This window comes from Coenobita brevimanus, chromosome 44, assembly GCF_032717465.1.
Source record: "Coenobita brevimanus isolate Jiangsu-jjx chromosome 44, ASM3271746v2, whole genome shotgun sequence".
In the NCBI taxonomy this organism is placed as follows: domain Eukaryota; kingdom Metazoa; phylum Arthropoda; class Malacostraca; order Decapoda; family Coenobitidae; genus Coenobita; species Coenobita brevimanus.
In genome coordinates this window covers 8803368-8826665 of record NC_136997.1, presented here as the reverse complement: position 1 = coordinate 8826665, position 23298 = coordinate 8803368, and the positions used below count along the sequence as shown (strand labels likewise).

General features: G+C 42.9%; 1 protein-coding gene across 1 annotated transcript in view; it reads left to right on the top strand.

The window, feature by feature from the left end:
• The first annotated feature begins 12198 nt into the window (after nt 1-12198).
• The window catches only part of LOC145397965 (uncharacterized), a 14160-nt gene continuing 3060 nt past the window's right edge, over nt 12199-23298 (top strand). The window contains exons 1-2 of the mRNA XM_080270941.1: nt 12199-12436; nt 13453-13602. Of these exons, the coding sequence (XP_080127067.1) occupies nt 12200-12436; nt 13453-13602 (387 nt within the window). The 5' untranslated portion in view covers nt 12199. The remainder of the gene's footprint in view (nt 12437-13452; nt 13603-23298) is intronic.

The following is a 23298-nucleotide window of genomic DNA, read 5'->3' as shown; positions in this document are numbered from 1 at the left end:
ATTAGTGGCAGTGCCAATAACGATAGTAACAGAGTCAGCAGTCTTGTGCTAAAGTTGTTTGTGTGGGAGTGATGATGTGACGAATAATGTAATACGGTAGTGGTTATAGGACCGAACGACTAGAAACCCCTAAGGAATATGATGGCTCTCACTAAGAGCTTACCGGGAAGTAAGAGTAATGGAAGAGGCCGAGACTGAGGAAAAATAATGCACGTATGAGGTGAAGCAACGGTTAAGGCCTGGATAACGAGGCGGAGCAAGATACCACAGCTGTATCTTCGTTGTTTCAGAATATTTTGTGTTGTTTCCTTCTAATTTCATCTGATTATAGTTAAATGCTCTACGCTGCACATCACAATATGGTTTATTCGTCCACATAAAACAGTTTTATCATTTATAACGACCCGCACAGCTACTATGGGAATCAGTATTAAACCCATAATCATTCTATATTATAGCTATAGACAATCCAGGATATCATATTCTCAAAAATTATCACCGAAGTGACACTGACCAGTCACAGCTTATATCCAACTGGCTCAGTGTTTTATTTGTTTGAAGAGGATCCGAAACAGATGGGTCGTGTCTGGACCAGTTTCACGGGACTCCATGATAACACAGTAGTCTGTTTTATAAAATATGCTGTGTATGTTACAAACGTAATGTTTTGCAGGTGAATAACGTGGAAATGTTTCGAATCCAGCTTCATTAAGTTTCTCATCATCTGCCTCGTAGCTCAGTACCAAACTACTCCTTACGGTTATCCGTTCTCCTGCTCTCTCTCTCTAACCCTGACTTCCACTTCCTTCCACCGAGGGGGATACAGAAACTTTGTTGCATGGGTGTACAAGGGTTACACAATACAAGTCTGAGTGCTGTCTAGAGTACATCTTACCATCCCCACTCCTTGGCTATTACTGCCAGCTCTGAGCTTACAGTGGGGTGTGGGAATGAAGCTGACAGTGCATCGAATGTTCGATGCCGATGACTGTGAGGCAAGCTATGTGATGCTATGTTGCTATGTGAATCTTTAGATATACTAAAAGTAAGTTTGACATAAGTTATGATATATACATATACTCTGCATGTAGAAAAGATAATAAGATAATGAGAAATATAGGCAATACTTCTTATATATGAAAGCCAATATGGATTCAACTAGTATAGAGGCCTGTAGTCATGCATAAGCAATGGCCTGCAGTCGTGCACCAGCAACGGCATCTAGTCGTGCACCAGCAATGGCCAAAAGCCGTGCCCTGTCAACGGCCAATAGCCGTGTACCAGCAACGGCCTGCAGTCGTGCAATTGTGTCGGCCTGCAGCTGCGCCAGTAAGAGACAGCCCCCCACTGCTCATAGTGCTGTCCACCCCCCCCTGCAGAACCCGTGACGGCCGACCGCTACACGAGGGGAGAGAAAGGCACACCCTCTTTCCTTCTGGAGTTGCCTTGAGGGGAATAACACCAGTGACGGCCAACAGTCGCACCAGTAGACAGGGAACAGCCCACAGCTGCCTCTCACCTACACATTGCCCCTCACACGGGACTCCGGTGATGGCCGGAGGCCGCGCCCGCAGCCACCCTTCGTCTGCAGTCCTGTCAGGGAGTTAGGTCCCAGTGACAGCCGATCGCCACACCGACGGGAAAGGGATGGCCAGTAGTTGCCCTCCTCCTGTTGCCCAAGGGACCTCGGCAATGGCCGGCAACCGCACGTGTAACGTTGTAATACATGTGTAAGCTTGTTGCCCTGTGTTTTTATGCCCTGTTCCTCTCGCACTGTGTCTTAGCGCCGGTCTAGAAAGGGAACCCAGCTATACCTTAGGCGTTGCTAGGATGGCAAGCTGGCCTAGAAGCACCTAGCATAGCAGAGGTTATAATCTTTTGAAGCTAAATCCGAGAATGAAGCCCCATGTATTTCCAAAGATGATGAAAGATTGAGAAGAATATTGTTCAAAAGTAAGACATACTCCTGTGGATGATTTTTACAGGTTGAAAGTGTCAAGAACTGAGTTTTTGATGCATTAAAAACAAGATTACTTTTACCCCAGTCAGAGATATAAGCCAAGTCAGACATTAGGTGTGCCATAGCCTCGTCCCGTGTTTGTAGAAGTAACCGGTAAGATGGACACTGCGGGATGCAGATGGAAAGGAGAAGAGTGGAGTCAACTATGTATGAGTGGTTAAGGTTAGATGTACAGCTTAGAAAGTCATTGATAAATAGGAGAGTTGGTGATAAGACAGAGTCCTGAGGAGCACCACTATTGGAAGCTCCAAGAGAAGATCGGTGGCCATCTGTAACATCAACTGTAGAACGACCAGAGAGGAAGCTAGAGATGAAGGCACACTTTTTTTTTTTTTTTTTAATAACTGAATGGAGGAAGGAAAAATAAATGAATAAAAAAAAAATAATCCATACACCAGATTACTGGTGTCCTCTGTTCATAAAATATCTGTAACAGTTTGACTTGAACAGCTGTGGGTTGAAATTTGGAGGGAAACAACTCTGGTGAAGCGAGTTCCAGAGAGAAGCAGTCCAGGGAATGAAAGAATTCTGATAGGCAGAAGTCCTACAATATGGCTGAGTGGCATTCCAGTCAAGAGTGCTACCAGCTGCTGGATGCAGATGGAAAGGAGAAGGGTGGAGTCAACTGTGTATGAGTGGTTAGAGTTAGATGTACAGCTTAGAAAGTCATTGATAAATAGGAGGGTTGGTGATAAGACAGAGTCCTGAAGAGCACACCATTGAAAGCTCCAGGAGAAGATCGGTGGCTGTCTGTAACAACAACTGTAGAACGACCAGAGAGGAAGCTAGAGATAATGGCACACTTTTTTTTTTTTTAATAACAGAACTGAGGAAGGAAAAACAAATGAATAAAAAAAATAATCCATACACCAGATTACTGGTGTCCTTTTCTCATAAAATATCTGTAACAGATGGACTTGAACAGCTGTGGGTTGAAATTTGGAGGGAAGCAACTCTGGGGAAGCGAGTTCCAGAGAGATGCAGTCGGGGGAATGAAAGAATTCTGATAGGCAGAAGTTCTGCAATATGGCTGAGTGACATTCCAGTCATGAGTGCTACCAGATGCCCGTGTAGCTTGAGAGAAGGCATGGAGAGGTGGCACCATGGAGGCAACTTCGTCTGAGCATTTGCCATAAAAATATCTGCAAAATAATGCAAGGGAGGCAACATTACTTCTCACTTGCAGGGAAGATAGTTTATATATAATGGTAGAGTTGTTAATAATTCTAACAGCTTTGTTTTGAATTTTGCCTAGTTGTTTTAATGCAACCTCTCCACATCCATTTCACAAGGGTGAGCAATATTCAAGCTGAGAGCGCACATGACTCTTATAAATTATAGCTAACTGCTCATCAGCGAAGAAGTTACGGACTCTGTACACTAATCCAAGTTTTTTTGAGGCGGTTTTAGCAAGTGATCTAACATGAGAGGTCCAGCTGAGGGCATTGTTAAGTGAGACGCCAAGAATTTCAATACTTTTGGAGATGGGAATATTAGTAGCACAGAAGGTAATGTATGAATCTGGCAATATCTAACAGAAAATTGTATATATTTAGTTTAACTAGCATTAAATGAGACAAGGTTGTTTTGTCTCCATTCACTGATCATAGATGGGCCTTGATTTATGGAGATGGCTGTACTGAGTTGAGAGGTAGAGATATTAGACTTTGTATACTGGTGTCTGAGTGTGAATGAACTATGTACTGTTGAGTCATCTATGTATGAGTGGATGGGATTGTGGGTGACAGATAAGAGATCATTAACCCCTTAACCACAGAGCGTCACTTTCGTGACGCTTGGGAGCAAGGGATCATACCGCGGGGTGTCACTTTTGCGATTCTGTGTTATTTTGAATTCGCCCGGGCTTTCAAGTGGTGGCTTGTATCATCTATCAGTACTGCCAATGTCCAACACTAGTCAGCACTCCTAATCTCATCTGTACTCCCATCCATTGTTGACAATTTAGCCATTTCTCCCCGTTCTTGACTCCCCTCCCTACCTTCCCTCCATTACCCTCTCCTCTCGCCTGCCCGGCTGTGCTACTCTAAGTAAATCTTCCCTGGAATTTTCCACTGATTTCATCAATTGAAATAAGCCCTATGCCCTATTCTTATACCAAATACTATATACCAAAAAAAAATAAGGTAAGTGAGATTGCCATACACCTGGAATTGGCCAATTATCACCTGACAACACCTCACGTGCACTCGTTCACTAATTTTCGCTGTTTATTTCCTCTTGAAATATGCCATATAATCTGTTCTCGTACTAAAAATATATATAAGGAGGGAAGGGAGAAGCCTAAGTGATATTTACATTCACCTGGAACTACCTAATTTATAATGTATTGTCTAGATTTCTTGCCAATCATTTCACTGCTATATATTAGCAGCTGTCAAGAGGCTGACGTTGGCAGTAATGCATTTCCCTAGGTAGGCCACCCCGGCCCACCCCTATCAGTTCACTGTCATCTTCCAAGGTGAAGGTACGTCTGTTTGCTCCTGCTAACTTCAGCTACTTTTCACCCCCATGCAAAGGGCCCTGTGACCTTTACCTCCTACTAAACCTCGTGTGGAAAGAGGTAAAGGGCTGACAATTGAAAGAGAGTGACTACGATCTTTCTGTTGAATAAAACAGTGCAAGTGGAATTGTAAATAATGTGTAAATAATGTGTAAACAGCAAGTGAAAGCAATGAATGTAAATATAAGTGAACAGTGGAAAATAGTTTTATAAGTTACTTCAAGTGACGGTGCATAACACAGTGTAAATAAAATAGAAATGTAAATAATGTAAATAAAATAGAGAACGTAAATAGTAATGTAAATGAGTAGTATTATAAGAATACGAGTATATATACTAGGAGTAATGAAAGTGAATGTTTCACTCTAGCATGTATGAATACTATGAGTTATGAGAGTGAAGGTGAAAGTGACATTCACTCTCAATGCTAGTACACAGGACGAGAAAGTGAATACTACGTATTTTACTGATAGAAATTGAATGCCTACAGTGACAATAAACTACTATTACTGAATGAAACTTATGGATAAAGACTGTAGATATATATAAGTCTTATATAGTAATAGAAATATAAAATGTGAGTGTTTTTATGAATAATAAATGGCAACACCAGCGGCAAACTAGCGCAAGTGAGAAGGTCATACGCCCTCGTAATTTTCATTGCTTTCACAGTGTTTTTTTTTTTTTTTAGGAATATGGATTCCAAACTATTTGAGAATCATAGAATAGTGTTTCTAGTGATAATATCAGGCTGTGGTAATCATATTACGGGTTGTCGGGAAGTGTAGGAGACTTCGTTACCCAACTTCAGAGGTCTCCAAAAGCCCTACGGTACTCGACGAAGGCTCAACAAACACCCCAGGAGAAGGTATGTGCCATAAGCATATGTGATTTTAATATTCTAGGACTAATAACTGATTTTTGGCAAATATTTTTAGAGAGTCTGTCGGAGCGTGAATACGCCCGCGGGTGCCGCAAGAAAAAGCAAATCAAGCCCGCAGTTAAAGGGTTAATATGAACCAGGAATAGGGTTGGCACCAGAACTGACCCCTGCGGCATGCCGACATTAACTGAGTGAAAATTGGATTATACATCATCTGCTTTTACTCTTATTTTCCTGTCACTAAGATATGAAGAAATCAAAGGAACAAAAGACGTTAGTCCATAGCAAGGGAGTTTGGACAGTAGGGATTGGTGCCATAGTCTGTCGAAAGCTTTAGAAACGTCAAGAGCTACTGCATGAGTTTCTCCATGTAGATAAATTGATTGATGGATGGTATGAGTTAGGAGATTGAGAATGTCAATGGTGGATCTTTCGTGGCAAAAACCATATTGTCTGTCACTAAGTTGTTGGATTCAAGATCTTTGATAATGTGCTTATTAATTAAAGTTTCAAATACCTTACCAAGAGAAGATGTGACAGCTATCGGTCTGGAATCAGGGTTGTCAGAGGAACTCCCTTTCTTCGGAATTGGGTGGATATTGGCTTCTTTCCATGAATTTGGGAATAAAGAAGAATGTATGCATAGTCCGAATAATTTAGCTAGGACAGAGGCAAGTTCAGGGGAACACTTTTTCAAAACAATTGGCGGAATTCCATCTGGGTCTGGCGCTTTGTTGGTAGGTAGATTGTCTAGGATGGATTTTACGTATCTTGTCTGTATTTTGAATGGAGCAATTTCAGAAGAGTCAAGTTCTAGTACTGGGACATTCTGGCTGCTACCGTCTATGGTAGAGTTTCTGGCTAATGTACTGGCAGAAATATCCGCTTTCCCACGTGGGTCATTTGAAATGTTGCAATCTGAAGATTTTAGTGGGGGAATGGAAGATGACTTGTTAAAGATATTATTGAAAGAATTAAGAGTTGACCAGAATATTCTATTGTCATTAGAGTTATTAAGTAGTTTTGATCCTTGCTTTTGAAGAAAGTTTGATTTAGCTAGATTTACACCTTTTGCATGATTTCTAGCAATTTTAAATTGAGAGAGTGATTCAGATGTTTTTGATTTTAAGTAAGAGTTATATGCTAATGACTTTTGGGCTGTTGCTCTGGCAAAGTTGCCATCAAACCATTTTGGAGAGTTCGATCTTTTAGTGAACTGTTGACTTGGTATGAATAAATCCATACTACCTAGTATTAAGTCGCAAATGTGGGACTGGGTGGTATTGGGATCACTAGAGAAGAAAGACTGCCATGGAATGTCAGCAAGATAATTTATAAATCCATCCCAGTTTGCCCTGTCAAAGTGCCATCGGGTCACCCTGACAGGTTCGGAACGGGGAGGTGTGGGGGAGTTAACTAGTGAGGCTTTGATGAGATTGTGGTCAGAGGATCCAAGTGGTGACGGTACCTGTATCCTGTATTGATCTGGATTATTTGTCAAGAATAAATCCAAGAGATGGGCATTATGGTCAGGATTATCAGGTATTCTGGTTGATTGTTTTACCAGCTGGGTGAGATTAAACGATTCTGCAAACAGCTCGCACTCTACACCAGCGTAGTCAGTCCTGGCAGAATGCAATAACCATTCAACATTATGTATGTTAAAATCGCCCAAAATGGTAATTTCGGTGCTAAGGGCAAGGTTAAGATTACTCAGCTGTGTGTATATGGAATCAAATACACTGGGTTCCGAAGAAGCACTGGGGGAGCGATAAACTACAAAAATATATTTGGTAATAGTTTAACAATTTAGTTTATACAATGAGTAATCAAAACTGGATGAAGTGAAGTTTAAAATAGCGTCAACTGCATATTGGGATTTGATATAACAGGTGCCACCCTTGTTACGAAAGTTTGTAAGATGGTAACCGGTAAAATAAAATGGGGATATATCAGTAGAGGGTGAGATTTGTTGTTCTGTGAGGAAAAGGGCCAAAGGGGATAAGGACTGAAGGAAAAAATGAACTGAGTTGAAATTTGTGGTAAGGCTGTGGATGTTGGTGAAGAAATAGGCCGCACTTTCACTTCTTCGCTGATGAACATTACCGGAAATAGCAACAGTTGTGCCGGCATGGTTGCTTGATGGCGACCGGGAGGACCCTTTGCCGCCAGCCCTACCCTGCCGGTGGTGGCAATCCGAGTTACCATCTCATTTTATAGTAACATTGCAGCGGCCATTACTAAAGAGAGTGAATAGAAGGTGTGTTATGTTATGCGCATGTAGTGCGGCGTAGACAGTTCAAGGTAGATGTATTAAGAGAGCATGCTCGCCTGCTTTCTGTGTAAGTGAATGCACTGAAAATGTTCAGCAAAGGGGGATGGTCATGATCAAGTCCTGAGAGCTGGTGAACCGGGAGCTCCAGCTCTCCCTATCACCAGCTTGCCATCCACCTTGGGAGTACTGCCCTGTTCGACTGGTGCTACAGTCTATTCCTCTTAAGGATGGCAATCGTATGAGAGCTGTTCAGAAATTAAATATTTATGCCAAACTCAATCAAAATCTTTTGAGATGTCATGTCCAATAGCAAAGCATTCGCCGAAGTCCCGAAAGGAGGATGACCAGGAGTCTGAGAAGATCCCCAGTGGAGCGTCCCTGATGATTCATTACAGGATGTTAAAGCACTTGGGCAATAGTTAGAAGATTGGGAATGGTCACCCATGTTAAGGACAATCTGAATGAGAGGAAACTTCCAGCAACTAGGAAAGGTGCGAGTTGACAGAAAAAGGGGAAAGGACTTTACTAGGTAGAGTGTAAGCAGAGATGCACAGTTCTTGAGGACAACAAGAGGGACCCCATCACGTTTATGCGCCTTGTTAGTACTGTGGCTAGTGAGGACAGAAAGTATATCAACTAAAGAAATTTCAATACCAGTCATGAGGAAGTCAGAGATGGAAGAAATGTAGGATCAGCACCAGAATCAACTAGGATGGAATTGGATGAGAGTGTTAGGGCACAGAATTCTGCTCTTCAATAGAAGAAACAACAACAAAGTCACCAGAGAGGAAAAGAGGAGGAAAGAAAGATGAATTACAGTTGTTAGAAAAGTATATGGTAAGGTGGCTGAAGGAGTGAGAAGAATCTGAGTCAGAGAGTTCAGAGCATTTTGTACGAGTGAAATTATTCTCAGCAGAGAGGAGAACAGACCGCACAATTCCAGACGGAGATATAATACAGATGAGATTCAGGGTGCGTTAATTCTGGTACATTTCGGGGGCCTTCTCCTTGTTGTGGACAGCATTAGAACAAGCGCAATTAAACATTTTTTTTTTTTTCAGTAGTCTAAAGATAAGAGAAAGGAATGTCTGCTTCCATGCCCGAGAGAACAATTTTCATAATGTGCAAGGCAAACTTAGATGGCTCTTGGCCATGGACGCAATAATCATTCTATGGAAAATCATAGGAGTACCATCTGACGGGCTCCCAATCAGCAGCTCCAAAGTGCCATTGCTGCCTCTTCTTGGGACGGTCCACAGGCCTTACTGGAACGATAGGACTGATTAAGGTGATAAGGTTGTGGTCGGAGGAGCCGAGCGGAGAGGAAAGATTGACAAAGTAAGCAGTAGGATTAGTTATACGAAAAGGGAAGTGGAGGAACGATTGGGCAAATATGAATTGGAGCAGATGGGGGACGTGGAAGATGTGTGCAGGATATTTACAGAAGAAATATGTGCAGCATGTGATGTGGTGTGTGGGAGGAAGAGAAGACGGAGGGGGGTGCAAGGAACAGCGTGGTGGACTGAAGAGGTGAGAGAGGCTGTAGCACAAAAGAAGAAAGCATACAATGAATGGATGAGAAATAGGGGTGTGGAAGAAGTTGAAAGGCGGAAGAGAGAGTTATATGTAGAAAGAAAGAGAGAGGTGAAAAGATTAGTAAGAGAGAGTAAGAAGAGAGTGGATGAGGAATTTGGAAGGAATATGAGTGTAAAGTGGAGAGACTGTAAGAAAATGTTCTGGGAAGAGGTGAACAGAGTAAGACAGGGTGGAAGTGAGGTTAGCAGGGGAGTGAAAGATAAAAATGGTAGATTATTAGTGGAGAAGGGAGAAAAAATGAGCAGATGGAGAGAACACTTTAAGGAATTGTTGAACATACAGGATGGAACTAATGCGAGTATAAGTGGCTGGGGAATGGCTGGGAGAAGGAGGGAGGTGAGAAGACAGGAAGAAATCAGTAGGATAGAAGTTGTGGAAACAATGAAGAATGTTAAATTGGGGAAAGCCCCTGGAATTGATGGAGTGTGTGGTGAAATGCTGAAGCATGGGGGAGAGATAGTAGTAGAATGGATGTGGAAGATGTGCAGATTGGCCTGGGAGGAAGGTAGAGTCCCGGAGGATTGGAAGTCAGGTATAATTATTCCCTTGTACAAAGGAAAAGGGGAAAAAGAAGTGTGTGGTAATCATAGGGGCATTTGTCTCCTTAGTATAATAAGAAAAGTGTATGGTAGGATACTTATTGACAGAGTTAGAGAAAGAACAGAGGAATTAGTTGGAGAAGAACAGGGAGGCTTTAGGAAGGGAAGAGGGTGTGTGGATCAGATATTCATTCTTAGATCTTTAGTGGAAAAGTTTCTAGAGAAGGGAAAGAAGTTGTATGCGGCCTTCATGGATTTGGAGAAAGCATATGACAGGGTGGATAGACAAGTATTGTGGAAGGTATTAAGAATATATAGTGTAGATGGAGAGTTGTTGAATGCTGTGAAGAGTATGTATGACGGTGCTAAGGCTGCAGTGCGTGTGGATGGTGAACTAAGTGAATTTTTCTCTTTGGAGGTTGGGTTAAAACAGGGATGTGTCATGTCTCCATGGTTGTTCAATCTGTACATGGATGGGGTAATAAAAGAGGTACAAGGTAGGGTAGTGGATGTTGGAGTGGCCCTGGTGAGAGAGGATAGTGTTTGGAAACTCCCTGTACTGTTGTTTGCAGATGATACTGTGTTGTTCGGTGAAGACGAAGGGGAGCTGCAAGGCTTGGTGGATGAGTCTGGGAGAGTGTGTATGAAACGGAATCTAAAGGTGAATGTAGGGAAGAGTAATGCGATGGTCTTTGAGAGAGGTGAAGTCAGTGAATCTACAGCGAGGTTGGATGGTGAAGAATTAGAAAATGTGAGTACGTTTAAGTACTTGGGTAGTGTGATGAGTAAGGATGGAGGTTTGGAGGGTGAAGTGCTTGAAAGGGTACAGCAGGGAAGAAAGGTTGCTGGTTCTTTGAAAACGGTGTTAAGAAACAGGGAAGTGAGCATGGAAGTGAAAAAGTTACTACATGACAGTCTAACATATGGAAGTGAAGCTTGGACGTTGTTGGAAGGACACAAGTCAAGAGTGAAAGCAGTGGAAATGAGTTATTTAGGAGAAGCCTGTGGAGTCACATGGAAAGACAGGCTGACGAATGAGGATATAAAGGAGCGTTGTGGTGTGGATGTGATAGGAAGTTTTATGAGGAACACACTGAGGTGGTTTGGTCATGTGGAGAGAATGGAGGGTGAAAGACTGACGAAAAGAGTGTATGTGAGTGAGGTGGAAGGAGGAAGAGGGAGGGGGAGGCCGAGGATGAGATGGAGGGATGGGGTGGAGAGGTATATGAGAGAGGGGGGTGTGAGTTGGGAGCAGGGCAGTGAAATGGCGGGGGACAGGACGGCGTGGAGGCGATTTGTTTATGGCCACCCGAAACGGGATTGAGGCGTCTGGCAATAGATAGATAGATAGATAAAAAAGGTGTTCAAGGATACAGTACAGGTACGGTGCTGTGCGAGTACAAGCTGCTCCGTCATTGGTGATAGAAAAGATACAGGTTTGTCCACCACGGTGATCAGCTGATGTGCACGAGAGCCAAAGGTGGTGATGAACACTGAAATTAACTTGAATGGAGATTTTAGAGAAGGAAGAAATTGACAGAATGTGTTTCCACCTTAAACTGAGATAGTCAAAGAATTTTTTCATAGTCGGTAGAATTAATGGATATGTACAGTACACAACGTACTGTATTAGTCTGAGAATAACAGGGTAGCCGAAACCAGAGCATAGAGAATCCAGAGGATAGAAGATCAGGAAAACGAGAGAATTAAAACTTTGCTACATCACTGTCTGCTTAAGTCATTTTAATGGAAAGCAAACGGCTAATATATATATATATATATATATATATATATATATATATATATATATATATATGTGTGTGTGTGTGTGTGTGTGTGTGTGTGTGTGTGTGTAAAGGCAAAAGGTGCAGCTACAGAGAAAATGGTGAATTAGAATAAAATTTGTTTAAAATCCTCCAATTTTATTTCAAGAGCTACTCCACTCCACCATGTTCCATACCTTACTGTGGACACTTATTACCTATATTGATGTCACCTTAACCTGGCCCAGAATTGTGTCCTTTTGCAGCATTATTCACCTAACTTAGTGGCAGAAAAAGGCAATGCCACGGCTCTACATTGCACTTTTTCGTGACTGGTATCAGTTTCTAAGGGTAATTTATTGCTACAACTCAGCATTCAAGATAACCAGATGACAGTTTTAGGCCAAATTAGAATAAAAAGAGTTGGTTCCTTTTCTTTAGTTCGTATTGCGGAGTGAGGAAGAAGTCTAGAGTGGTAATGGTGATAATGATGGCAATGACAATGATGATTCATGATGTCTCTCTCTCTCTCTCTCTCTCTCTCCCCCCCCCTCTCTCTCTCTCTCTCTCTCTCTCTCTCTCTCTCTCTCTCCAGGCCCGTGATGTACGAATATGGAAGCTTTGTACCAGACGCCTTAAGGAGCTCAGAGAACCCCCTCCTAGCAGAACTGGGGAGGAGGCTATACATCGACCCCAACATTACCATCCACGATCTGTATGGGGCCCCGGTGAAGCTGGTGATGAAGGGGACGCATACTTTGATTTGCCCTATTGATTATATGGTTTACACGCAGCATCGCAAGAAAATGACTCGGGAAACTTATATTATGGGTGAGCAGGTGGGTGGTGTAGAGATAAACAAACAGCCAAACATACAGACAAGAAGGATAGAGGAATGGACAGATGGACAGATTTTACACACACACACACACACACACACACACACACACACACACACACACACACACACACACAATAAGAAAGACATTTAGATTGATAGACAGATAAACAGGCTGACATGGATACAGACTGACAGACAGAATTTTACAGACATAGACAAATAAACATAGATAGATAGATAGGTACAAAGACACACGGGACGATAGATAGATAAACAAAGAAGCAGAAACAAAGATAAACAACCAAACACACAGCTGGTGCTATAGTGTACTTGCTTCCACAGATATACAGCAACTTTATGATGTGGATAATACGTCGCATCACCCCCTACACCCACAGACACATAGATATATATGCACAGCCACACAGCTGGTGCTATAGTGTACTTGCTTCCACAGATATACAGCAACTTTATGATGTGGATAATACGTCGCAACACCTCCTACACCCCCAGACACATAGATATATAGATATATATACACAGACACACAGCCGGTGCTATAGTGCAGTGATTCTCAAAGTATGGGTCGCGACCCACCTTGGGGTCGCGAGAGAAATTTTAATGGGTCGCAGGGACATAGAATAGGCCTAATACCTTCAGTGTAGGCCTATTTTATTTACGTAATTGAAATTGTAATTATCCTTATTACACTATTGGCATATTATTGATAACTACGATAGGCTATATACCGGTTACTCTCTCTCTCTCTCTCTCTCTCTCTGTTTGATTGTTTTACCCTCTGGGTTGCGAAGTCTTGAAATATTTCAAATAGGGTCACCCACTAAAAAGTTTGAGAACCGCTGCTATAGTGTACTTGCTTCCACAGATATACAGCAACTTTATGATCTGGATAATACGTCAAAATACCTGCTACATCCACAGACACATAGATATAAAGATATATAGGCTATACACAGACACACAGCTGGTGGTATAGTGTACCTACTTCCACAGATATACAAACACTTTATGGTCTGGATAATACGTCGCAACACCCCCTACACCCGCCTCATCTCAGACAACCTCATCCGCCTTGTGGAGACTGGCATCGTTTCCAAGGTCTATCAGCTGCACATCGGAAGTGTCCAGGGAAAAAGTTCGCCCGTAAGTGAGTCGTAGCATCTCTTTCTTAGCGATTTATTGGGAAGGTTTAACATGTAATAAGAGCCCACACTAGATGTGTGGAACGTGTTCGAGTGAGCGAGCGAGCAAGTCAGGCAGTGCTGAATATTGTCTCATATGGCGCATCATCTTCCTCTGATTTCCTGACCTGAAAGTACTAAAACGAACTTAATTACACCAAAAATATTCCCTCACACATTCTAAAACCAACTCTCTCAGCAATCGTCGGAAAATACCGTTCGCTACTCACGCAACTGTAGACCGTTACTTCTTGTGCAGCCGGCTGTTAGGCTTATCTGCCTTATAAAAAAATTGTTCCCTCGATTTACGGAAAAAACTATCGGAAATTACTGGTTTCTATGTAATGAAAATAATTGAGGATTTTTATGCGATTTCCAAACTGGAGTGTTACTTGTAACTTCAAAATTAGCTGATATATATATATATATATATATATATATATATATATATATATATATATATATATATATAAAGTTCTCTACTGTACTGTAGAGTATTCCTCCTGCCTCCTGCCCCCATTTCTTGCTGATGCGATATATCTTTGTCCAAACTGTGGCTAAATTTGGTGTTCTCACTCGCCTCGCTCACACGAACAATTAGCTGCATACAGGAAGTCTCACTGGCAGAAGTTCTCCCTTGATTTGGGAATGGGTAGACGTATTTTTGTTCTATAGGTGGCTTCGTAACACTTTTTCTTAGCAAATTATCTTATATTTTACGTATTTTAGATGACAAAGGAAGCATCACAGTAACTCTTCCTTAGCGGTTTATTTTCCAAGATTTGTTAGTTGTACACGGGATGTCTCACTGGCTGAAGTTCGGCCTTGAGTTAGGCTTGGGTCTGATATCTTAACCCTTTAACCGCGGGTGTCATTCCAGAATGACATCGACAAAACTGGACCAAACTGCGGGTGTCATTCTGGAATGTTCGTGAATTTTTTGAACACCACACATTTTTCCTGTGCGCAAATTGTCTCACGCAAGAGTAGCTGTCGAGTTCTTTCACGCCAGCCATCCCACACCTCCCTCCTCCCACCCCAAGGGGGCCCCCCCCACCCCTGCCCTGACACGCATCAGTCAGTATCTGTCCAGCTCTGTGCGTGATAATGGCGCTCCGTCCCAAGTCATCGTTGCTCGCTTCCTCCTCGGAAATTATTAGTGCTAGTGTGCCTTCGACCTCTACACCGAGGAAGGAACTGCCAACGGCGAGGCAGAAGGGGTTGAGCACCCCAGAAATTAGGACAGAGCTGGATAAAACGGTAAGTACAACTCTGGATTGTGGCAGTGAGAGTGATACACTTACAGCAAGTAGTAGTGACAATTTTGCAGTGATTGGTGGTGAACTGTTTAGCATTGACAGTGACAGTGATGAAAGTGAACATGTTGTTTCCCCCCCACCGCCCCCAACTTACTCTGGGAAAGGGAAGGCGCCTATGGGGAAAATTGGTGTTGCACGTGGGAAGGGAGTGAAGCGTAAACTTACGTCTCCTACACCAGGCCCTAGCAAGCATTTCCCACCACTTACCCGTTCCCCTAGCCCTATTGCCCTCACATCTTCTTCATCTTCTGCCGTGCCCTCTCCTCAGTCTACATCATCTGAGGAATATGAATTCCCAGAGCCTGCACAGCAAGGGAAGGCAGGCCATGCAGGCCGTGCAGGCGGGTAAGAAGGGGCAGGCCGGCCTAGAACAAAGGGATGCGTGGCAGTAGGAGGGCAAAGCCGGGTGATAAGCGAGGTGATAAGTGGGGAAGAAAGGGTCGGATTTCACCACACACCAGGTCAGTAACCCCCCCGCCTGCCCCCCGCCCAGCTCCCTCACCTTCGCCACCTCCCCACTCACCCCCCCCCACTCACCCCCCTCCTGCTCACCTCCTGCCTCACCCATTGCCTCACCCATTGCCTCCACCTCAGCTCCTTCTCACGGGGAAAAGAGTGCAATGCGACCTGCCACTGCCACTGAACCACGCACCAGGAAAGTGGATGCATTTGTTTTGTCTGACGGTGCTGATTTTCAGCTCACAATCCTCTGTTTGACATGACAAATGCGGGAATACAGCCTGCCTTCCCATGCAACGAAGGAGATGACTTTGTTGACTACTTCCTGGCCTTCATGGATGACGAAATCGTGCAGTTTGTTAGCAATGAGACCAATAGGTATGCAGCTCAGTGTGCAACAGAAGGGCTGGGACCTATTGGCTCACCAAAGCAAGTGTCGTGGTTGCCTGTCGGGATCAGAGAGCTGTATGTGTTCTTTGCTCTCATGTTCTTGATGCCCCATATCAAGAGACATGAGTTGGAGGAGTACTGGCTGGTTGATGACATTACTTCTATCCCAACATTCGGCAAGTACATGTCACGAGATCGGTTCCGACAGCTGCTAGGATACCTGCACTTCGCTGACAATGGAAACCTGTCCCAAACTGACCCTTTGTGGAAAGTGAGGGATTTTCTCAACAGGATTAGGGATCGATTTATGCGATTTTTCCGTCCTATGCAAAAAGTCGTCATAGATGAATCCCTGGTATTGTTCAGAGGACGTCTCAAATTCATGCAGTACATCCCCAGCAAATGCCACCGCTTTGGGATAAAGTTCTTTGTGCTGTGTGACTGTGAGACGGGGTATATCCTTGATTTTGTGATCTACTCTGCAAGTACAATGGACGTGGACAGGAAAGACCCCCTTGGCTTCTCTGGCTCCGTTGTAAAAGTGCTGATGGAGAGGTATTTTGGTGGGAATCATGTGCTGTACACAGACAATTATTACACAGCACTGAAACTTGCCAAATATCTGGCTGAACACGGCATTGGCACTGTGGGCACTGTACGGAGCCATAGAAAAGAGTGGCCAAATTTCCCAGAAGCATCATCCTCATCGAAGGGAGATGTGCACCTGAAGAAGTCAGACAAGCTTCTGGCGATCAGGTGGCACGACAAGAAGGTCGTGAATATGCTCAGCACCATCCACAAGGGGGAATTGCAGAGAACTGGGAAGGTCAGCTACAGGACGGGAGAGCCAATCATGAAGCCCGATGCCATCATTGACTACAATATCAACATGAGACTTGTTGATAAGTCTGACATGATGATTGGCAAAATAGACTGTCTCAGGAGAAACACCCAATGGTACAGGAAGGCTTGCCTCCACATGCTCGATATGTGCATGCTCAACGCCTTCCTCCTCTACAAGACACAAATCGGGGGCATAAGGCAACCATCCCTGAGACAGTTCTCCAAGACTGTCGTGCAGCAGCTGCTTGCACGATTTGGTCAGGTGACAGCACTGGTCCTGAGGCGACACTCTGACACACAACCTGACCCTCTTGAGTGCCGCAATTACATGAGCCGGCACCAGCTTGTGAAATTGCCTCTCACTGCAGGCGGCAGGTTGTCACAGGGCCGCTGCAGAGTGTGTCATAACACCACACGGAGGCCTCGGATGAGAAAAATGAGCACACACCAGTGCCAGGAATGCCAAGTCGCTCTCTGTGTGTGACTCCGTGCTTTGCCGAGTACCACTCTCTGAGTAAATACTGACAGTGACAGTGATATACAGTGATGCGATAGTGACGTGCTTTACCAATAATTGTATAAGGGATAATGTAGTAATAAGGGATATTTTGCCTAGAAAACAATGTAAATATTGACCAGTATAATAAGTGATATTGTAATAAGAGAATCTGCGGCACTGCTGTGATTCTGTGATGCGACAGTGACGTGCTTTACCAATAACTGTATAATATAGTCTATCTATCTATCTATTGCCAGACGCCTCAATCCCGTTTGGGGTGGCCACAAAAAAATCGCCTCCAAGTCGCCCTGTCCCCCGCCATTTCACTGCCCTGCTCCCAACTCACACCCCCCTCTCTCATATACCTCTCCACCCCATCCCTCCATCACATCCTCGGCCTCCCCCTCCCTCTTCCCCCCTCCACCTCACTCACATACACTCTCTTCATCAGTCTTTCGCCCTCCATCCTCTCCACATGGCCAAACCACCTCAGTGTGTTCCTCATAACGCTTCCTATCACATCCACATCGACACCACAACGCTCCTTTATATCCTCATTTGTCAGCCTGTCTCTCCACGTGACTCCACAGGCTCCTCTTAAATAACTCATTTCCACTGCTCTCACTCTTGACTTGTGTCCTTCCAACAATGTCCAAGCTTCACTTCCGTACGGTAGAGTTGGTATCACAATACTGTCATGTAGTAACTTTTTCACTTCCATGCTCACTTCCCTGTTTCTTATCACTGCTTTCAAGGAACCAGCAACCTTTCTTCCCTGCTGTACCCTTTCAAGCACTTCACCCTCCAAACCTCCATCCTTACTCATCACACTACCCAAATACTTAAACGTACTCACATTTTCCAATTCCTCACCATCTAACCTTGCTGTACATTCACTAACTTCACCTCTCTCAAAGACCATCACTTTACTCTTCCCTACATTCACCTTTAGGTTCCGTTTCTTACACACTCTCTCAAACTCATCCACCAAGCCTTGCAGCTCCCCTTCGTCTTCACTCAACAACACAGTATCATCTGCAAACAACAGTACAGGGAGTTTCCAAACACTATCCTCTCTCACCAGGGCCACTCCAACATCCACTACCCTACCTTGTACCTCTTTTATTACCCCATCCATGTACAGATTGAACAACCATGGAGACATGACACATCCTTGTTCCAAACCAACTTTCAAAGAGAAAAATTCACTTAGTTCACCATCCACACGCACTGCAGCCTTCGCACCATCGTACATACTCTTCACAGCATTCAGCATCTTCCCATCTACTCCATATATTCTTAACACTTTTCACAATCCTTGTCTATCCACCCTGTCATATGCTTTCTCCAAATCCATGAAAGCCGCATACAACTTCTTTCCCTTCTCTAGAAAATTTTCCACTAAAGATCTAAGAATGAATATCTGATCTACACAACCTCTTCCCTTCCTAAAGCCTCCCTGTTCTTCTCCAACTAATTTCTCTGTTCTTTCTCTAACTCTGTCTATAAGTATCCTACCATACACTTTTCCTATTATACTAAGAAGACAAATGCCCCTATGATTACCACACACTTCTTTTTCCCCTTTTCCTTTGTACAAGGGAATAATTATACCTGACTTCCAATCCTCCGGGACTCTACCTTCCTCCCAGGCCAATCTGCACATCTTCCACATCCATTCTACTACTATCTCTCCCCCATGCTTCAGCATTTCACCACACACTCCATCAATTCCTGGGGCTTTCCCCGACTTAACTTTCTTCATTGCTTCCACAATTTTTATCCTACTGATTTCTTCCTGTCTTCTCACCTCCCTCCTTCTCCCAGCCATTCCCCAGCCACTTATACTTGCATTACTTCCATCCTCTACGTTCAACAATTCCTTAAAGTGTTCTCTCCATCTGCTCACTTTTTCTCCCTTCTTCACTAGTAATCTACCATTTTTATCTTTCACTCCCCTGCTAACTTCACTTCCACCCTGTCTTACTCTTTTCACTTCTCTCTAGAACATTTTCTTACAGTCCCTCCACCTTACACTCAAATTCCTTCCAAATTCCTCATCCACTCTCTTCTTACTCTCTCTTACTAATCTTTTCACCTCTCTCCTCCTTTCCACATATAACTCTCTCTTCCGCCTCTCAACTTCTTCCACGCCCCTATTTCTCACCCATTCATTGTATGCTTTCTTCTTTTGTGCCACAGCCTGTTTCACCTATTACTATAATATAGTAATAAGAGATATTTTACCTAGAAAATTATGTAAATATGGCCAGTATATAAGTGATATGGTAATAAGAAAATCTGCGGCACTGCTGTAATTCTGTGATGCGACAGTGACGCAATATAGTAATAAGTGCAGTGTATATATAATGTATATTGCCCAGATTATATGTAAAATAGTAATAGAAGTTAGAAATAATGAAAACATCGCCGCTAACCAAACGTCAGTGAGCGTGTGATGCCGCAGTCAAGTGCGGGCAATTACAGTGCCTTTTACCTACCTCAGTGAACACAGAGTGGGTGTTTATCGTATGTGCAGTGTTCATATATGTTTATAGTACTATTATCAGAGAGTGGTTGGCATTTGGTACTGGTGTGTGGGGCGTAAAATAGTGATTTTACACCCCTCACTTCTAACGGCACTGCCCGTCCTGTGAAAGTCAACAAAGTCATGAAACCTACATCACTGCAAAGCTGAAGGTTAGTACTTTCTAATGGTACCTTATTTTTTTCTCTAGCTTTATTCTGTGCAGTTATTAAGGTTTAAAGGTTTGTTTACATTTGGCTGAAACCCCCAAGGGAGAGGCCAGTCGGGGCAAAACAATGCCCGCGGTTAAAGGGTTAATTACGGCATTGATATTTGTCCTGCTTCTCATTGGCATAAGAAACTTTAAAGATTTTTTCCCTAAGCGTTTATATTGCACAGATCTCCTTAATTTTACCTTGCAATTAACTTACAGCTTTTTAATTTCGACACGGTTTGCGTCGGTGACATGAGGATGTTACAGTAATAATTATGTAATAGGGAAATAAATTGCTTATGAAGACGAGTTACGAGGCTTGGAACATCAGTGAGAAAAACATGTAATAAAATTTACCCATATGACACAAACGGCGTTGGAGAGGGACGCCTGCATTTGCTGGCACCGACATGACTGGGTGGCCTCGCTGCCTAGTTTTTTTTTTTTTTTTTTTTTTTAAATAACAGAACGGAGGAAGGAAAAACAAATGGAAAAAAAAAAAAATCCATTCACCAGATTACTGGTGTCCTCTGTTCATAAAATATCTGTAACAGTTAGACTTGAACAGTTGTAGGTTGAAATTTGGAGGAAAACAACTCTGGGGAAGCGAGTTCCAGAGAGATGCAGTTCGGGGAATGAAAGAAGTCTGATAGGCAGAAGTTCTGCAATATGGTTGAGTGACATTCCAGTCATGAGCGCTACCAGATGCCCGTGTAGCACGAGGGAAGGCATGGAGAGGTGGCACCATGGACGCAACTTCGTCTGAGCATTTGCCAAAAAAATATCTGTAAAATAATGCAAGGGAGGCAACATTCCTTCTTACTTGCAGGGGAGGTAGTTTATATGTAATGGCAGGGTTGTTAATGATTCTAACAGCTTTATTCTGAATTTTGTCAAGATGTCTTAATGCAACCTCTCCACAACCATCCCACAAGGGTGAGCAATATTCAAGCTGAGAGCGCACATGACTCTTATAAATTATAGCCAACTGCTCATCGGCGAAGAAGTTACGGACTCTGTACACTAATCCAAGTTTTTTTGAGGCGGTTTTAGCAAGTGATCTAACATGAGAGGTCCAGCTGAGGGCATTGTTAAGTGAGACGCCAAGAATTTCAATACTTTTGGAGATGGGAATATTAGTAGCACTGAAGGTAATGTACGAATCTGGCAATATCTGTCTATTAGTAAACTGTATATATTTAGTTTTACTAGCATTAAAAGAGACAAGGTTGTTTTGTCCCCATTCACTGATTGTAGATAGATCTTGATTAATGGAGATGGCTGTACTGAGTTGAGAGGTAGAGATATTAGACTTTGTAAATGGATGTCTGAGTGTGAATGAACTATGTAGTGTTGAGTCATCTGCATATGAGTGAATGGGATTGTGAGTGACAGATAAGAGATCATTAATGTGAACCAGAAATAGGGTTGGCGCCAGAACTGATCCCTGCGGCACGCCGGCGTTAATTGAGTGGAAATTTGAATATACATCATCTACTTTTACTCTTATTTTCCTGTCACTAAGATAAGAAGAAATCAAAGGAACAAAAGATGTTAGTCCATAGCAAGGGAGTTTGGACAGCAGGGAACGGTGCCATACTCTGTCGAAAGCTTTAGAGATATCAAGAGCTACTGCATGAGTTTCTCCAAAAAGATCAATTGACTGATGGATCGTATGAGTTAAGAGATTGAGTATGTCAATGGTGGATCTTTCGCGGCGAAAGCCGTATTGTCTATCACTAATTAAGTTGTTGGATTCAAGATGTTTAACAATATGCTTATTAATTAAAGTTTCAAATACCTTACCAAGAGAAGATGTGACAGCTATTGGTCTGTAATTGGAGGGGTCAGACGAACTTCCTTTCTTCGGAACTGGGTGGATATTGGCTTCTTTCCGTGAATTTGGGAATAAAGAAGTACGTATGCATAGTCTGAATAATTTAGCTAGGACAGAGGCAAGTTCAGGGGAACACTTTTTCAAAACAATTGGCGGAATTCCATCTGGGCCTGGAGCTTTGTTGGTAGGTAAATTGTCTAGGATGGATTTTACGAATCTTGTCTGTATTTTAAGTGGGGCAATTTCGGGAGAATCAAGTTCCAGTACTGAGACATTCTGGCTGGTATCATCCATGGTAGAGTTTCTTGCAAAGGTACTAGCAAAGATATCTGCTTTTCCCACGTGGGTCATTTGTAATATTGCCATCTGAAGATTTTAGTGGGGGAATGGAAGATGACTTGTTAAAGTTATTATTGAAAGAATTAAGAGTTGACCAGAATATTCTATTGTCATTAGGGTTGTTAAGTAGTTTTGATGCTTGCTTTTGAAGAAAGTTTGATTTAGATAGATTTAATACAGCTTTTGCATGATTTCTAGCAATTTTAAATTGGGAGAGTGATTCAGATGTTTTTGATTTTAAGTAAGAGTTATATGCTAATGACTTTTGGGCTGTTGCTCTGGCACAATTGCCATCAAACCATTTTGGAGAGTTTGATCTTTTAGTGAATTGTTGACTTGGTATGAATAAATCCATACCAGCTAGTATTAAGTCGCAAATGTGGGACTGGGTAGAATTGGGATCACTAGAGAAGAAAGACTGCCATGGAACATCAGCAAGATAATTTCTAAATCCATCCCAGTCTGCCCTGTCAAAGTGCCATCGGGTCACCCTGACAGGTTCGGAATGGGGAGGTGTAGGAGGGTTAACTAATGAGGCTTTGATGAGATTGTGGTCAGAGGATCCAAGTGGTGACAGTACCTCTATCCTGTATTGATCTGGATTATTTGTCAAGAATAAATCCAAGAGATGGGCATTATGGTCAGGATTATCAGGTATTCTGGTTGGTTGCTTTACCAACTGGGTGAGATTAAATGATTCCGCAAACAGCTCGCACTCTAGACCAGCGTCGTCAGTCCGGGCAGAATGCAATAACCATTCAACATTGTGTATGTTAAAATCACCCAAAATGGTAATTTCATTGTCAAGGGCAAGGTCAAGGTTACTCAACTGAGTGGATATGGAATCAAATACACTGGGTTCCGAAGAAGCATTGGGGGAACGATAAACTACACAGATATATTTGGCAATGTTTTGGCAATTTAATTTATATAATGAGTAATCAAAACTGGATGAAGTGAAGTTTAAAATAGTATCAACTGCATATTGGGATTTGATATAACAACAAGTGCCGCCCTTGTTTCGAAAGTTTGTAAGGAGATGGTAACCGGGAAAACAAAATGGAGATATATCGGTAGAGGGTGAGATTTGTGGTTCTGTGAGGAAAAGGGCCAAAGGGGATATGGACTGAAGGAAAAAATGAACTGAGTTTAAATTTGTGGTAAGGCCGCGGATGTTGGTAAAGAATAAGGCCGTATCGTCACCTCTTCGTCGATGAGCATTACCGGAAAT